The sequence below is a fragment of the Chaetodon trifascialis genome, chromosome 9, assembly GCF_039877785.1.
Source record: "Chaetodon trifascialis isolate fChaTrf1 chromosome 9, fChaTrf1.hap1, whole genome shotgun sequence".
In the NCBI taxonomy this organism is placed as follows: Eukaryota; Metazoa; Chordata; class Actinopteri; order Chaetodontiformes; family Chaetodontidae; genus Chaetodon; species Chaetodon trifascialis.
In genome coordinates this window covers 12,581,446-12,599,106 of record NC_092064.1, presented here as the reverse complement: position 1 = coordinate 12,599,106, position 17,661 = coordinate 12,581,446, and the positions used below count along the sequence as shown (strand labels likewise).

Sequence of the window (17,661 nt, the reverse complement as noted above, 5' to 3'; positions counted from 1 at the left end):
AATATGCAGCTGAAATCATGTACATTTTTAGCCAGTAATCCAGCAGATGAGGTCCCTAGCATTGAATCTCCCGTTGATTTCTCATTATCCCTTTCGCCTTTCTTTCTTTCTTTCTTTCTTTCTTTCTTTCTTTCTTTCTTTCTTTCTTTCTTTCTTTCTTTCTTTCTTTCTTTCTTTCTTTCTTTTTCTCACTCTTTATTACTTTTTAGTTTTTTTTTTACATTCTTGTTTTTATTTATCTATTAATCTTCTTCTCTTCCTGTCCGTCTAAAAATGTGTAATTATTCGCAAAAATTCACATTAAAAATGTAAAATGAAAAAAAAAAAGTTGGGAAGTAGGAGGCTGTTAATTATTATTATTATTTTTTATTTTTTTTTAACTGACTCCTAAGTGAAGATAAACTGAGTGTTTTACTGTCGCAAAGCAGGCGGTGTTGTTGTCTTCCTCTGGGGGGCATCAGTGAGCTGACGCATCGCCTTTAACGATTAAACAAAGAAGAAGAGCACGGGAGCATTTCCGGGTTTATGCTGACGCGTCCCTCTTCTCCTCGTACACCGACGTGTCAGTCTTCTTGAGTTCAGAGCTGAGCCGCGGACAGGCTGGTCATTCCACAGACATGGCTCCCAAAGGCAGCAACAAGCAGCAGTCAGAGGAAGACCTTCTCCTCCAGGACTTCAGCAGAAACCTTTCAGCGAAGTCCACCGCTCTCTTTTACGGAAATGCACTCATCGTTTCTGCCATCCCCATCTGTGAGTACCAGAGAGGCTGGAGCAGCTAGCGGCTGCTAGCTAGCTTAAGCTAACACTGAATGAACGGAGGAGTAATTTAAGGAAAAAGTGATTGAATGATGAGTTTGTTAGGAGCATCCTAAATAAACTTTAACACCACAGACACTTTTAAAGACAGAGGGGTGTCATAACAATATTATCTATAAGATAAACTCGATATGCTAAAGTTAAGTTACTGTCGTTGCTAATTGATGCAACTAATTGTGGTTAAGTTGACGTTACTGTAGGTTCAACTGTAGGTGAAGAAAGCAGTAATAAACAATAAGGTTAGTTAGTTATCTTTGTAACTAACTAAGTAACTAAATTAAGTAACACACAAAATGAGCTCCAAATCTTTGCTTTACTCTACAAAGGCTTACTTCGTTAGTGGAGAACATCTGGTTTACAACATGCATTAACCAACATACTGCATCTTGACTGACTTGATCATTTTGCCAATAGTGACCGACTTTTTGTCTTTCCAGGGCTGTTTTGGAGGATTTGGCACATGGACCTTGTCCAGTCTGCAGTTCTGTACGCTGTGATGACTCTGGTCAGCACCTACCTGGTGGCTTTTGCCTACAAGAACGTCAAGTTTGTTCTCAAACACAAGTAAGACGTATAAATACGCTCCTATGCATTTGTCCCAATAGAAGGTTTTACATTTTCTCTGTCCTGCACATGTATATTAGTTGGACCAGGGGTGTAAATTTCTGTCACACTCTGATAAAGATATTTTTAAACTTGATGGACACATAACACAGCGTTTAGTGCCATATAAACCACATGGGGTGGGTATCTTGTTAGCATGAATAACTTGTTCATCTTTCCTATCAGTGGATTTCTGTTCACTGACTCACAATGGCTGTGCCCTTCCTCTCTTCATCCTCCAGAGTTGCCCAGAAACGCGAAGATGCTGTTTCCAAGGAGGTAACCAGGAAACTGTCCGAGGCAGACAACCGCAAGATGTCCCGTAAGGAGAAAGACGAGAGGTGAGACATGCATCGTCTTGTAAAGCCGTACCTCTGTACAGCGTGTTGGATTCTGGATGTTTCCACCTTCACCTTCAGCTCTGAGAAATGGTCACGTCACCGCCCTGCTTCACTGAGGTTTTTCAGATACTGTGTGAGTTGGCTGTCAACTCTCACTGCAGAATATGTCCTGTGCCTTCACAGTCATGAGGCAATACACCATCCTCTGCTGTCCTTCCTTAAGCTCTGATGCAGTTTAAGATGAAAAAAGTGGACATGGACTGTAGTTGGGGAGCATTTTATTAGCGTAAAGTTGACACTACACACCACAGTGACCACAAGTAATCATTCTCTTGTGAAAAAGCAACACATTAATGACGTCTTCTTTTGTCTTGATTCAGGTTAAGTAAATGGTTCATACCGTACTGTACATGAAAGTGACTTGACATTGTGTTTTCGTTTGTCCAGGATCCTGTGGAAGAAGAACGAGGTCGCTGACTACGAGGCCACCACCTTCTCCATCTTCTACAACAACACCCTGTTCCTGGTTCTCGTCATCGTCGCCTCCTTCTTCTTGCTCAAGAACTTCAACCCCACCGTGTATCCTTTATATCATCATCATGTCATCACAATTTCACACAAATTCCTTCAGAATCATAGTTGCTGTGAGGGCTGTCATTGAGCCGACGCTTGTTTTCGCCTTAACGCCTTTTTCCAGCAACTACATTCTGTCCATCAGTGCCTCATCAGGACTGATCGCTCTGCTGTCCACCGGCTCCAAGTAAAGGAGGAAGAAAGAAAAAAGCTGGAGGGATGATGGGGGTGGGATCGGGTAGGAAGTGGGTCAAAGGTGGGTTATTCACTCTACTGTTTTTCACTTGAGTCAGGAATGGGGTTGAGGAGGGATGGAATATCACATTTCAACTTCATGAAATTCATGATCAAATGTCTGGAGGGTGTTTCTCCAGGTCTGTCTTCTGTTTTTTGTACCAAATAAAGCAAACAAGTACACTTGCCGTCTGTGTTGATCCGGTGTGTGTGCCAGTCAGTCTGATTTAAAGTGTGAAACATGAATCATACATCAACACCATCAGGTTTAACTGAACTAGTAGAAAGAGACACTGATGTTTCTGTTGGCAATGCATTTATTTAGAATCACACATTCATATAGACTATTTACAGAGAAACCGCTGCTCAGGAGAGAAGTGATACACTGATGGTTTGCATGTCATGTGAACAAAAAAGAGTCTTTTCTGCACGTGAACGACATGAATCGATAGAAGAGGTCACACTACTTGACATTTTGATCAGAATTGATATACGTTGGCTTCATACCAGAACAGGACCTCTTAGGTTAAAGATTATGTGTCACCTATCAGGACTTTTCATGTTATCTGACTCGTTTAGCCACAGGTTAAAATGTGTCTCACTTGGTTCCATTTTGGCCATCAGACCTACTTCCCCGGGTGTGAACTTGAAGCAGCGAATGCCCACAGTCACTCTTCTCTCAGACGACACAGATTTTGGCCAGTTTCCCTGAAATCGTGTCAATATATGCCATCACACAATGCGTCCGTGGTACCCATGAACAGCTGAAAGTTCTTTTGTTTTACATCAGTGACTGTAGATGAAAGCCAGTTTATGTTGAAAATCAAGCATTTTTCAAGGAGTACATATTCAAATTCAGGCATATTTCTAACCTAGAAGATTCAACAGTTAAAATCAAGCATTTTCTAAGCTGCTGTCACGACAGTAATTTAACTGTTGCAGTAAGATTATTTAGCAGAAACAGCCCACATAAAGGCCAAGACAGAACAAAACCACTGCCATTCCACATATTCTAGATTTCCATTTGAGCCATTTTTTCTCAGAAGTTACCTCAACACAAACTGCTGTGAGAATCTTTCTGCTTTGTTTTTGTCCAAATGAAGTGACAGCTAACACACACTGTAGATCAGACAATCTCATGATACAAGAATGTGCATATATATCGTTATAGTCTCGCTTTGTTTCTAGGACAGCATCCAAACATTTAACAACTGGTGATGAAAGACATCCCTGAATTTTTTCCTGTAGCGGGACGAGTCACAAGTCAAGGCACTCTGTCAGGCGGAGGAGTCTCCACACACACGCACACACAGCGGCGGGCCGCGGTCCAACGTGGTCACTGACTCAAAATAAGAAGCAACTTGTTGACTTGCACGCACATTTTGCTACCAAGAGTTACAATAAAAGAAATTGAACCAATTTGAAAAGCAAACTGTCCACTGACTGTTTAATCACAATTATTTAGGCCACATATTGCCCACATTTTGAGAAGTAGATGCAAATGGGTGTGAGTAATATGTCTTTTAAGGGAAAAATGTACAAAATTGCTGTTGTTTTGTTGTTGTTTTGTAGGTAATTGGCAGGTCATTTGCATTACGATTACACCTAACTGGAGGTCCTCTTCATTATCCAAGGGCAGACTTCATGAAATAAACTCGGAGCTGAACAGTGTTCATTGATGCTCCATTCCTGCATGAAGAACACCACTTTTGGCAAAAGACTACGCAGACTGAAAATCTGGAGGGCGTTTTGTGCTACAAGTCAACAAATGTACACTGAAGACAAGACAGTGACTCAAATAAAACCTGGCCAACATCTCTGCTGATCTCTGTGATGGCTTGTTCTCCAGATGATAAAAGAATCAGAACAACAAGGCATGAAGGCGACGACCGTGAACTGTGAGAGCTGAGCCACCTGGTCAGAGACGATGATTCAAGGTCAATGCTAAAGTCTGAGCACAAGCTTATTATTTACCGTTCTTTATGTAATGCCGTTATTAACACAGATTTCATCATCTGATGTCACAATGCAAAGCAATGAACAGAACTGAGTCTTACTCCCCGTAAATAGTTCTGTGAAGTGTCATTCAGGAGACAGAAATGAGTCCGTGGAGGAGGACGGGATGAAGGGTGACAGATACTGAAGAGGAGCAACAAAATAACTCTATTTACATCTTTATATATTAGTCATACAGTACAGGGAAGTCCTCATATGCAAGAGAGGCTTCTTTGAGGGTTTGCTTATGTTACAAGGTATGCTTTAACATTTTATGTACATGTGACATCCCCATAATTCTCCAAACAAAATCTCAAAATGTCAAAATAAACTTTAACTATTCTAAAATAAATACTGTAATCTTTGCCACATCACAAATACCTCACCTATTCACCTCTTTGTGCCATTAACACACAATTTCTGCAGTTATTAGAGCCACGACCAGCCAGTCATCCTTTAATTCCATGGATTTATTATATATATTAAATGCTTAAGTCCTTTGCTGCAAGATCCGTCGAGGCAGTCTGCGATGCAGGTTCAGTTCACAGGCAGAGGAGTCAAATGTCTCAGTGATGAATGCAAACTGAGGGAAAAGTAGTCCGCTGTTTTTTGCAAAGCGTTATTTCTTTCTTCTATGATCCTTTTTCAGAGCTGTGGTTCTTTAAAAACACCACACGGGGGCGACATGCTTCGTTCTCTCCCTTAACACTGTCCCAGTCCCACTGACACCGATGTCCTACTGCGTCACAGGCGGTCGCAGACAGCAGACAAGCTCGCTGTACTTTGATCAAAACCTCCTTTCTGTTGTTAAATTATGTGCTTCGTAGGACAGAAGAGAGAGGCACACTACAGCAGGGAACACATGCATCTGTTGGTTAATATACTCAGGATTTGCAGCCTGTAATTTCTACGGAATATTATTGTGAACTATAATAAATATGGGACAGAGTACACTTGGTAGGTAGTTGAAAGTTAATTCAAGCTAACAGGGAACTGGCCTGTTGAGGCCTCATTCATAAAGCCATTTTTTTCAAGAGGTATGAGCAGCTCAGTGTGTCACGGAGACATCTTATCCCACGACATAAGAGGTGAGAGCACTGAGCTCATGTGGTCATTGTGCTGGACTGCATAGCAATTTAAAGAAAGCACAAAGACTAACTGACCGGGGATGTTCATGCAAGTCTCTTCATGTCCCCTTTCCTCAAGTATCATTATATTTATAAAGTCTAAGGTCCTTGCATTGATGTATTCAGCTGTGGCACGGTAACGCTCATGAATAAAATATGTGCTCAGTCTGAACTTTGTGCTCAAATTAAATTACTTGTAGGTGGAAGTCTGGACATTAGAGAGGAAAGCTCGAGCGTCAAGGGTCTGAGTCACCGGCCGAGCCAAGATGGAGGATGTGAGCAGGTGAGGTGAATAAGTAACATAATCGTCTCACTCAACAGCTGCTATCAAAGTGCCCTTGAGCAAGGCACTTTTACTTGAAATACCACTGCAGCGCTGTGCTGCTCAAATCCCAACTGTAAAGATGTAAAACTGAGTCAGTGTGTATCACAACCTTGCCCTCTAATGGAAGTTGAATTTAGTAGACTGACTTGTGGCTCGTGGATGTAGCTGAACTGAGTTGTAGCTGAACTGAGTTGTAGCGCTCTGGATGATGGACGTGAACTGTAACATGAGCAAGACGAAGCTCTGCATAGTTATTATTGAATGGACCGGTGCTGAAGGGGTTAACACTTTAGCTGGGGACATAGACTGTATAATAAATAGTGGACGAAGCCTCTAGATCTGAAAGTGCAGCTGATGCAGTGAATTGCCTTTAACCTGCATTCTGTCAAATAGCCAGCAGGGGGCGACTTCACTGGTTGCAATAAGAAGCCTTTACACATATGTAAGCTTATAAAAAATGACTCTCACTTGATTTATTACCTAGTTTATGGCATGATACACAGCATGATGTTCATTTTGTAACTTATAGTCCCATTTAGAGTCAAATAGAGGATAAAGCAGGTCTGCTTTATGGCATGGCTGCCTTCTGATTGACCTGTTGCGACCATGGCATGTCCTCAATCTCTGTCAGATCCAATCAGGGAAGGTCTAGCAATGTGTATCCTCCTCAGCTCCACCCTCTCATCCAAATATGGCCACTTCTGGCTGACAAAAAAAAAACCAAGATGGTGATGCTATAATGCCAGGCTTGAGGTTTCACACTAGTTCACAAATCAATAGGTGATTTCACGGTGGCTCCGTCCACTATTTCTTATACAGTCTATGTTTGAAGAGCACAAAATTTTGAGTTACTCAGATGGACTAAGATGCGTTTGAGGCTGCAAAAAGCTGAGATTGTTAATAAGCGTCTCTTGGCCGAGCTGGACTGGACCTGAGGTGAACCTGACGGAGCTGATCTGAGCGGGACATGTCTTAAACAGACGAGGTTACAGTATGCAGAGCTGGGCTTAGGGAAGCTGTCTGCTCCAGGCTGAAGAGGGGCCCGAGGAGAGGACGGTGGGTCCACGGTAGCGGTATGGTTAAGTAGCTAGGAAAGCAGATAGGCTGACCTCTCAGTAGTCTGACCGGCCTGGTCTAAGAGCGGTAGTCCTTCTTACTGTATGGTCTGTTGCCCAGGATGTGGTCGATTTCAGACACCACGTGAGACGTCATCTTAGGAAGGACCTGGACAAAAGACAACGACCAAAACTGAGTGACTGCAGGAGGGAAGTGAGAGATAAGTAAAGAAACCTGGATGCATAAAGAGATTCAGACATAACTTTTTCATGTAGGAATCAATAAAGCCGGAGGCCGGTGGTGGACAGAGCTGTGGAAACTAGAGCGGCGGCGTGTGTGTGTGTGTTTCTGCATGTTCCCACCTGTATGGCCCCGAGGTTCTCAGTGAGCTGCTCAGGGTTGGACGTTCCCAGAAGAACTGAGCTCACGCCTTCGTTTCTTAGACACCACGCTGGAAAGAGAGTGAGAGAGAGAGACAGAGAGAGGTTGATGTTCACACAGCGCCCACTGGATGGCGCACTGCTTCTTATTACTGCACAGACCACAAATAAAACAGAGCTTTTTGTCTTGTCTTTGTCCCTACTTGCTCCTCCTGAATCTATAGAAGAATTCATCACAAAGTAAAGTGGTGAAAGACAAATCCAATCGTTGTTTCTTTTAGTGCATTTTCTAGAAATCCTAACCCTTCTGGCCATTCTTAAGTACACCACACGTTCTCAAATCTTTGACTGTCTGCCTTCGAGGCAGCTCAGGTTCTTTATCTGCGCCCAATAACGCAGCACAAACACATTCGAAAAGTGTTTGTGTGTCAGAGGGGAGCTGGAGGGGAGAATCAAACAAACAAAAACCAAAGACAGACATTATGTGAAGGATGATTTGAATTTTGGTCACGTCTTGTATTAAAAAGGTTCCCGTCTGACGGCCCTGAGCAGCTGCGCTTGCAAAGCCTCGCTTCAGGTCGCTTTGCTGTCAGAGGGTGAAGGCGGGCGGAGAGGTCTTACCCACAGCCAGCTGAGGCAGAGTGCAGCCCAGCTTCTCCGCGATGTGGTTGAGCTCTTTCAGCTTGGCTTGCTGCTTCCTTCCATCCTCACTCACTATTTTCTCCTTCAACCACTGATACGACTGGTGGGAGAGAGTGAGTGAAGGGAAAGAGAGCGATTAGGCAGATCAAACAGGGGCAGCATGTATGGAAGTGTAGGGAAATGACAGATGAGAGAAGAGTCAAGGAGAGTCGAGAGGTTGAGGCTGTAAGTGCCGCTGATCTGTGAGCATGTTGCATAATGTTAAATGATCGACTGCACAAACAGAGTTAGATAAGGTGCTACAGACATGATGCCATTTCATCATTTATTTCAGTACAGACAACTTGTATTGATCTGTTTCTGCTGGTTATCATGGACTTGGGATGGATAATATGACCTTGAAAGATGGAGGATTGCTGTTCGAGCCATTTTTCATCCACCACTCACACAACCTGCTTCTCTGTTACAGGAATAGTTAGACATTTTGGGTTTGTTACATAACCTCCTGTATAACCTAAACTTGTCCTTTTTACACTTCTGTTTTTGGTAGGTGTTTTTTTTAACCTCTGGACAGACAGACTAAATGTTTCCCCCTCATCTCCTGCCTCCAAGGCTTATTTACCAAAAAGTCAAACTATTACTTTTATAGATTATAGCTCGATAAAGAAGAGATACTTCATACAGTTTGTTTCTCAAATACAGGCTAAAGTTAGCTGAATGCCAACATAAAACTAAACTATATCAAATGTAATGTAACTAAATGTTGGAAGCATTAGAGACACATGTCTAATGTTGTATTGGACAACTGTCATGGCGTCCAATCAAAGCTGAAAAGCTTCCACAGGGACTCTGGCCTGTGTGTTTGTCACACATGAGTTATGTTGGCTCAGAGTCGATCTACTGGATATTTTCCATCCCATTTCACAGTTCATGCTTTGGCATCTGGCTTGTAGTTTTATCTGCCATCACATCAGACCAGGCCGCGGTTTTAACCTCCGCTGTCCTCCTCAGTCTAGTGCAACTCTCGCCGGCCTGCACAGACAACTTGTGTTCAGGTCCAACGTGTTCATTCTTTGATTGGTCTTCTTGAATCAGTGATGTGCGACACTGACAGTTCACCATTGTGTGTTGCTCTGTGCAGTCAGCTGCTTTTCATCAACTCAGTGTCTTCTTCCTGGATGGAGAAAAAACCTGCAGCGTTGAAGCTCTGGAAGCACTATAACTGACATCCTCTTAGATGTCCAGGCCAAAGGGTTTGGGCTCTGATCAGTGCCGTGTGGTGAGGTTCATGACTGGTGAGGCACTGACTGTGAACCCAAAATAGAAGCTTATATTTCAATTTTGACATTAATTGAAAGCTTTTAATTATGCTTTAATCAATTCCACACTGTTCAACAATACGATAGCAAGAAAAACAGAAGAATATTTAATATAAGGTCAAATTCGATTTTTTAAAATGTAAAATTTTTTTTAGGCTGATCTCTCTTTTTTTTTAAATACAATTGAACACTTACTATCGCACTCTGAGCAGAGCACGCAGCGACGTGCATTGCGCCGATGGAGCTCAGCACTGCCACCTATCAGTGTGGCACGGTACTTTGTGCCTCATCCGGAGCATTTTCACTGCGCATTTATGGCCGATATAAAGAGAGACAGCAATGGGCATGTGCCAACTGGCTGCATCAGTCAGTGTGTGTGGCACAGCGCCGTCAGAAGTGAGGCACAGCTCATCGCTGCCTCATCTCACCCTTCTCCCACATATTTGAACAGGAAATGCGTAAATTTAGTGATTTTGACCATAGAAATGTTGAAATCACACAGAAAACAAATTTATAGAAGAGTCATGAGCTTAAGTCTGAATCTCCTCCTCTTTTACAGGTGACGCACTTCCTCGCCTGACTGCACGTCACTGGCTCTGATGTATTTCTATTCGGTTAATTGAAGTGAATTGGTTAAAACAGTGGTCTCCCATCTTTTGGCTTGGGACCCCTTACAGGTTAAGACCTCAGTGTGGACTTGAGTTAAAAGTTTAAAAATCTCATTTCTGTCTATAATTAGATACCAAGTCTTATTTTCTTTTCACTTGTTTTAAAAATATCAGACTTGAAGGACTCAAATTACAAGACAAAATGATTTGGCAAGAAGACATTTGCAGTGATCTTGTGTCCTCTCAATGTGTCTTGGGGACCCCTTTGGGGGTTCAGGTAGCACTGATTATCTCTAAAGTCTGGGTAAAATCAAAAAGACAAACAGCTGCAGCTTCAGCATTTGTTTTTGGTACCAGGTTGCATTTTCTTGAGCAGATAAATCGTCACACACAAAGTCACGGTGAAGATTTCCCACCTACCTTCATGGAGGCCCTGGAAGCTTCAGGAATGCCATTTTCATATTTTCCAGTGATGATGCCGCATGCCAGTGGTGACCACGTCATCGCCCCAACCCCTGTCACCATGGAGACCCGTGAGAACAGAGCCAGGAAGGTGAAAACGTTTGAGAAGACACACAAAGATGAGCAGCAGAGGATGACGATTTATCTGTTTAATGACTTCCTTATTTTTACTCATTTATGGCAAACTGAGTGCGAGAATGTTCTGACCATCCAATGCTGCTAACTTGAGAGCAGACATTTCATCATCAGGCACTGATTGACTAATCTGCCACAACATTACTCACCACACACACACACACACACACACACACACACACACACACACACAATGAACACTTGCCTATCTTGTGGTAAAGTTCAGGCAGTTGAACTTCTACTTTCTCCCTTTGGAAGAGATGATACTCGGCCTGCTCGCACACTGGAGGGATGAGATTAAACTGTCTTGCCACTGAATACGCCTCCTAGAGATTAAAAACAAAGGAAGACAGAGGAAAGAGGGTGAGAATGAATGGACGGTTGTTATGATGTTGGGTTTTCTTCTTGCTGGGAATAGACGAAAGAGTGGATGAAAGCGTAAAAAGGGTGATGGAGGCAAGAGCAAAGGTTAGGAGTGGAGCTCAGGGAAGGTATGGGAGAGGGAGGGTGTTCATCAGCATGTGGGAGCGTGGCAAAGATTCAAATTCTGGGCTCACGGTAAATCACTCAATCAATATTCCATATCACAGCTCTCCCAGGCATCATATTCAAATTCCTTGTATACCTTCTTATCTGGATTGCCACATGAGGAAAACACACACGCACACACACCTAAGCGTGTTAAACATTCCCCGCTCTTCTATCCTGTAGGTCTCCAGCTGCGGAACACATGTCAGGATGAGAGAGCAGTAGGAGGGGGAATCCATTCAGCGTAACGCACTCGACTTACAAATTACAAGTTGCCCTTTTGTGCTGCAACCCATGACATGTGCCTCCAGGCCTGTGTGTGTGTATACACTTTACTGCTGCCTCGTCACGTACACTGAGAAGCCATGTTTACCCCCCCCTTCATTATTGATGCCATCTAAATGAGGCAGCTTTCTTCTGAGCTTGTGTTCTACAAAGATATCTGCTCTCTTACACCGTGATCACAGAGAGAGCATGTCAACACATCGCGCTGTGCTTCAGAGAGAGGAGGGAGGATAAAGACACCAGAGGAGAGAATAAATGAGTGTTCGGTCCTTGAATGTCACTTCAGGCATGTGTTCATTTCATACTGTAACTCTCTGCTGTGGCTTCATGCAGCTTGTATATATTCATGACTATAGCAAGGGTTGAAATGGGAGGTAGACTCTGACAGGAGGAGGAAACAAAGCTGGAAGAAGCCACTGTGTCTCTGTAGGAAGACATCCCAGAAACACCTGATTTCCCTCAAACCTTCGCACAACCCGACATTCACTACCATGACTATGCCTGAGCTATGTGTCCTAGATTGTACTGAATAATAAGCTGCTAAAATCGGTCTTCTTCAAACCTGCTTTTCTTATTTAGTGCATCTATATTTTGACAGTTTTTTCGATGGATCACTGCACAAACAACAGGTTTTGATGTGAGCTGCTGCCATGCAAAGTCTGACATGAAATCTAATCTGCCAGGAAAAGTCATTGATTGCATTCCTCACTGCTGACTAGCTGATGACTGCTGTCAATTCAGCTTGAAATTAACATCCACTCTGCTCCCTGTGTGTTTCTTACTTAAAGTGATGTGATTTACTGAAAAACGACATTTTCCACTTGGATATTTTATTTCTTTTCTGTTACAGTGATCATCAGTGATGGCTGTCATGAGCATAAGCAATGTCTAAAAGCTCCTCGCTGCTTACCATGATCTCCATGGCCGTCCACCGAGATGTCCCCCAGTACATCGCCATGCCTTGGTTGATCACATAGGTCATGGCCCGCACGATCTCTGTGGAGACACACACAGGCCCACACCGTACCAGTCAGTCAGATCAACAGCGAACAACTTATTGATTGATTCCGCCCCGCACAATGCGAGTAACCGTTTACCCTGAAATGTTCCTCACTGCTTCCCACATTCAGTTCTGTCCTCTGAACACACACAACATATCTGTGCCCCATGGAGAATCATGGATCAACATTCAGAATTGATTCAACAAAACAGCCAAGTCCTTAAGGCGGCATTTGTGAGATTCACAACAAAAACTCTGTTGTATTTCTCTGCATGTTTTCTTTCTTTTCTTGGAGCAGCTGTTTCCTGGATTCAGGGGTGTTTATTTCAGAAATTAAAGGCATAATTGACTCTGTAGGTGCAAAGCATTTGATTTAAAGTTTAACAGCCTCAATTCAGACTATTATGTGGTCAAAAATTCCAATCCGTTGTGCAAGTATCTGAAAAATGTCACAAGAGAACATCAGTCTAACTCAAGAGAGGGTAGTATCATATTTATGTTTATCTAAAGGTAGCCACAAGAAGTCAACAATATAAGGAACATGTACGTGTTTTCGAATCCTTGAGACGAGTCCTTGTGAACATGTAATCCACATATAGAAAGCAGAGAAAGTGCCTTTTTGTTTGTTTGTTTGCTTTTCTCTCACAAAAGATGGGGATAAAGAACATCAGGCATAAGCTTAAAGTGACTTGCCCGGAGGCTGGCGACACATTCTGAATCAACAATAGCCAGGCCTCAGGAAAAGACAATGCCAAAGAAAGATGGATGAAACCCAGGGAAAAAAACACTAACTGGAAGGAAGAGCAGGCGTCTGTGAAAGGGGTTTGTCGACGCGCTGAGGAGTCAGAGACAGCAAGAATACAGCAAAGTTTAAGAAAACTGAAAAGCAGAATCTGAGGTAAACGCCAGCCTTGAGAACACACACGCTTCTTGATTTGTGATGCATTAATGAGCTTAAAAAAAACCTCACCTCCTCGAGTCTCTCTTACCTGCTGACGGCTCATCACCCATCTCTGACAACTCCAGGGACAAACTAACAAGCTCACACACGAAAGCCCCTCTGATCACATTCAAGCTGCTGCATTTTTAATGATGCAATTAGCTCCAACGCTGCTGAATGCGTGAGCCAACGGCACGTCAGGGCCAACAAAAACTCAGATTATGACTGTCATTAAGGTTATTCATCATCGCCCTACGCTCACTCCAATTATACTGCAATCCTTCACTGTGGCAGGACTCTTGTATTTCACTCTGCATCGCCGGTTCTTGGCGAGACAACAGAACATGAGCGATAAGAAGCTCGGAAGAACACGCTGGCAGAAAATAAGGCTGGCGGCAGAATTGCGAAGAAGAAGAAGGAGCAGAGGGGAGAGAAGTTAAAGAATGTTTAATCAAGATGAACCTAAAACGACTTGAGAGGGCAGGTTTTCATTTTCCCTTCAATTTGCAAAGTGATAATTAACCACCTGAAACACAGATGTCTTACTAAATACCATCCTGTCAAGGGAAATAACACAGCATCAAGAAAAGTAAACACTTCTTTCCTGTCTCGTCGTACTCCCCCCGTCCTCTCTGTCCCTCTTTGTGCCCTCCTGCCATCCAGCTTGATCTGTCTCCAGCAGCATGTTGTGATGGTGCTCGCTGCGCTCACATTTTAAATGCTACTTGCCTCGAATTTCCGGCCAATATAACAAGCGGGAGAAAAAGAGGGAGCGTGAGGCAAGCTCGAGGAAGGAAGGGCAATAAATCTAACAGCTGAAGGAATTGAATAGTGAACACTGAGTGCAGATGGCAGGAAAAAGTAAGTTTGCAGATGCAAGAGCGAGAAAAGTGTGAAATCAAAGTCTTAGTGTGTGAAATATCATTTATCCCACGCTGATACACTAACAGAGCTTCCACAATATTACAAGACCTAAAGAAGACTTGGCGATAACCCTTAATGTTGTTTAATGAACTCTACTTGTGCCATATGCAAGCTGTCAAAACTAAAACTTGAACTCTCATAATTACCTTAGTTTATCATTATCAGTCCATAATATTAAAGGTCTGAATTATAGATGTGGCCTTTGCTTGTGCCTCTAGTTTTGTGTTGATTTTTTATTTAGATGAATTTAGATTATCTATCGACCTTTTTAAGCTTAATTACATGTATTTCAAATGTGCCCCTGAAGGAGAGTAGGAATTCGCAGCAAAGCAAGAGCAAAAAGCAATTAATTAACTGACACGCATGTCCTCACTGATTGGCTGTGAACACTATTTAATAAGGTGGAGAGAGAAAACTCACAGTTAATGGTTTTATCTCTAGAATGCAATAATTTAATTTAAGTTAATTTATGATGACTGATGAGGAACAAACTCACAACTTGTATGCATGCAAATAAGAAACATCTTGATAATGAAATATATAATGCTGCCTGCCTCACTTAACACTGAACAACACACTCCTGCGGTAAAACTGGATTTTTAATTCAGCATAACAAACATCCCATAATAAAAACCACATCAATCCTGAAGGGGATTTTTAAAAAACGCTGTTTCATTGCTGTTTTATTATTGGCGGTACAGCATCTGACCTGTTTATCTGGATGTCAGAGAATTAATGAAATGTGTGGCTCACTTAAGCTGAACAGCCTCCAGACACATCGCAACTCGCCGCTCGCTCAAACACTTGATTTAAGACTGTACACTTCTTCTGCTGCAAAAACAACAAAGGCAATATCCCCAAATGCAAATCAAAATCAGCACCCGACATCATAAACTGAGACACTTTGACCTCAGGACAAGAGAAGCACAACTAAGAACTTGCTCGGCTCGTCACAAGGCTGTTGATAGGCAGACTCACCCTCCATGGGTGTGTTGCTGTCGGGGCGGTTGGCAAAAACTACATCAACATACTCCAACTGCATCCTTTGTAGTGAGCCTTTTAGACCTGACAGACACAGAGAGAGGTGGGGGTGAGATGGTGGAGGATGACTGAATGGACACAATAACTGCATAGGGGGTCAGAACATTTATTTCGGGTTTGTAAGTCTAAAGCTGCTGTCCATCTCATGTGGATGTTAGTGTGTTTGTATGTCTTACCTTCAATAATGTGTTTCCTTGACAGTCCTCTCTCTGTCTCTGCTCTGATGGGACAAACACAAGCCAAAGATAAGCTACACCGAATGAGTGAAGAGACAGTGTCCTCATGCCTCGCAGCGCCCGCTCTGCCACGCTATGGAGCTCTCCAGGCTGCAGAGGCAGCTGACCCCCCCAGAAGTTACTGCCCTCTGCTTGTCATCATGCCTTTTTGCCACTCCTCAAAGCGAGTGCCGCGGCATCGAGCATAACAAGCCTGAAGCTCAGTGTGGAGCCATGTCCATGCACTTTGTACCATATGCTGTTGTAGCAAAGGAGGCGTTTGATATTTATCACAAGCTGCAGGATTTTCCACCCTTGAATCAGGCTTTCACTTCCACTTTCTCAAACAAAAACCATGTGTGGCTATGTGAGACCAGGCTTTCACCATCTGATGGGAACGCCCTCTCTATGGAATGACCTGAGATAGGCCAAAGTCTCTCATCATGGGATTTTCAAAAGCCTGAAACCAGAAACAAGAGGAGCTACAGAAGTCTAGTTTTGTCTATCACCACTTGAGCTACAATATGCAGAAAGGCTGCAATGGAATTTTTCCCATTGACGCCTAAAACAAACTGCCAGCCACAGCTTTAGTTGCAGAAATGTGCATTAAACTGACCTCAATATCATCTGAACTGTCCAGCACTTTTAAATACTTTCAAATATCTTTTAAATATCAGCCATCTAGAGCTGCAAGGAGACTAAAAGTAATTTACAATCACCTCCTGACCTCGGCTGGAGGACTTGACATGAGGATAAAATGCATATGAGGCTGTTTCATGAAAATGGGTCAGTGCGCTTTCAACTGTTCAGCATCATTATGCATCCAAACTGTGAAGGAGAGAGGTGGAGGGCTGAATCTTCCTCCCAGGAAAGAAGGAATGCTCAGGAACAGAGAGAATAACTTCCTTATCACCAAACCCAGTTGGACAGGCTGAGTCTGTGTGCGTGTGTGTGTGCGCGCGCGTATGTGTGTGTGTGTGTGTGTGTGTGTGTGTGTGTGTGTGTGTGTGTGTGTGTGCCATAAAACTGATTTCTTTACACCCCCCCCCCCCCCCCCCCCCACCACCACCACCACCAGCAGCTGAGGATTGGTTGTTACAGTACGTGTCGTGATGTTTGTGCAGGCTGTTACAGAGAAAAATGGCCCAAAGACTTCAGTGTTGAGAGGCTCAATGACGACCTTCTTTGAAAGAGAACTACAGCGAGTAAATGCTGAATACAATGAGTGATGAGTACAAAACCATACTTTTGCAATGATTTCTTTGGGATATTCATGACTGAACTGAACTTATTTGTTGTTGCAATTATTTTGGTTGACGTCTTGACATCTTGATTTGACTGAGACCTTTTAAATAAATAAAGCTTAACTTCTTGAAATGACAGTTGATAAAGCTTCTTACTTACTTTCCTCCCCAGTAGAGTTTAGTCGTAATGACCAAGCTAGATCGCCTGAGAAAGTGCAGAGACAGACAGAGAGAGACAGCAGGCAAATGCAGCAGAGTGAGTGATACATAATGCATTGTGCTTGCTCAGTGTATTCTCTTCTTTAGACATACAGGAGCTCAGCAAGTCATTCACAACTTTCCTTGATCCTGATCTCTCTGCTTTGACATCTGCTGAAAACCACAATGAGATGTTCACTTTAACATGAGAGAACGTCCTCCTCTCGTCAAACTCTTCGGCTAAGCAGTGACACATACAACAGGTGTGAACATGCCACCCGCATCCACACACTGTTTAAGACATTTTGTGGATGTGTCCAACAGGGACAAGCATCTGCAGACTTGAGTCACGTGTGACGAATCAGATCATGAATAAGTTGGACTGGGTATGTTCCAGTCTGGGTCAGCTGGTGTTGAAGTTTGAGTCATATAGTGTGTGATATGTTGAGTCTCATCTCAAGTCCTCAGATCTAGTTGCTGCCAGCTGTCTCAAACATCTTTGACAAATGTGAAATGAAACGGAGGATCTAACCCAAAACGTTGCATATTTTCCCCCTATATTCACCTTTTCAATGCAAATTTCACTACATATAAACAGTAAAAGCTGCTGGTTAGTGTCTATATTTATTTTGGTACAAGAACAAATGGATCATCTGCCACCAGAACTCCA

At 43.0% G+C, this 17,661-nt stretch overlaps 2 protein-coding genes across 4 annotated transcripts in view; one reads left to right on the top strand and one right to left on the bottom strand.

Moving 5' to 3' along the window:
* Window positions 1-529: 529 nt before the first annotated feature.
* Window positions 530-2,755, top strand: ssr3 (signal sequence receptor, gamma). Its single transcript, XM_070970520.1, has 5 exons — window positions 530-750; window positions 1,254-1,380; window positions 1,662-1,760; window positions 2,208-2,339; window positions 2,458-2,755. The coding sequence occupies exons 1-5, from the start codon at window positions 618-620 to the stop codon at window positions 2,522-2,524; spliced, it is 558 nt and encodes a 185-aa protein (XP_070826621.1). The 5' UTR covers window positions 530-617; the 3' UTR covers window positions 2,525-2,755.
* Window positions 2,756-2,872: 117 nt separating this feature from the next.
* Window positions 2,873-17,661, bottom strand: part of kcnab1a (potassium voltage-gated channel subfamily A regulatory beta subunit 1a) — a 95,420-nt gene continuing 80,631 nt past the window's right edge. For 2 of the 3 annotated variants that reach the window (XM_070970264.1, XM_070970266.1), the window contains 9 exons: window positions 16,954-16,998; window positions 15,511-15,554; window positions 15,272-15,358; window positions 12,340-12,425; window positions 10,822-10,942; window positions 10,440-10,534; window positions 8,072-8,192; window positions 7,433-7,521; window positions 2,873-7,238 (listed from right to left, as the gene is read on the bottom strand). In XM_070970264.1, the coding sequence (XP_070826365.1) occupies window positions 7,149-7,238; window positions 7,433-7,521; window positions 8,072-8,192; window positions 10,440-10,534; window positions 10,822-10,942; window positions 12,340-12,425; window positions 15,272-15,358; window positions 15,511-15,554; window positions 16,954-16,998 (778 nt within the window). In that variant the 3' untranslated portion in view covers window positions 2,873-7,148. The remainder of the gene's footprint in view (window positions 7,239-7,432; window positions 7,522-8,071; window positions 8,193-10,439; window positions 10,535-10,821; window positions 10,943-12,339; window positions 12,426-15,271; window positions 15,359-15,510; window positions 15,555-16,953; window positions 16,999-17,661) is intronic. The other variant, XM_070970265.1, reaches the window with a different exon arrangement.

What these genes read in the sequence shown, in the direction of transcription:
- ssr3 (XM_070970520.1), top strand. Translation starts at nt 618, where the DNA reads ATGGCTCCCAAAGGCAGCAACAAGCAGCAGTCAGAGGAAGACCTTCTC. An exon ending in CGTTTCTGCCATCCCCATCT is followed by an intron (nt 751 to 1,253) that starts GTGAGTACCAGA and finishes TTGTCTTTCCAG; the next exon opens with GGCTGTTTTGGAGGATTTGG. An exon ending in AAGAACTTCAACCCCACCGT is followed by an intron (nt 2,340 to 2,457) that starts GTATCCTTTATA and finishes GCCTTTTTCCAG; the next exon opens with CAACTACATTCTGTCCATCA.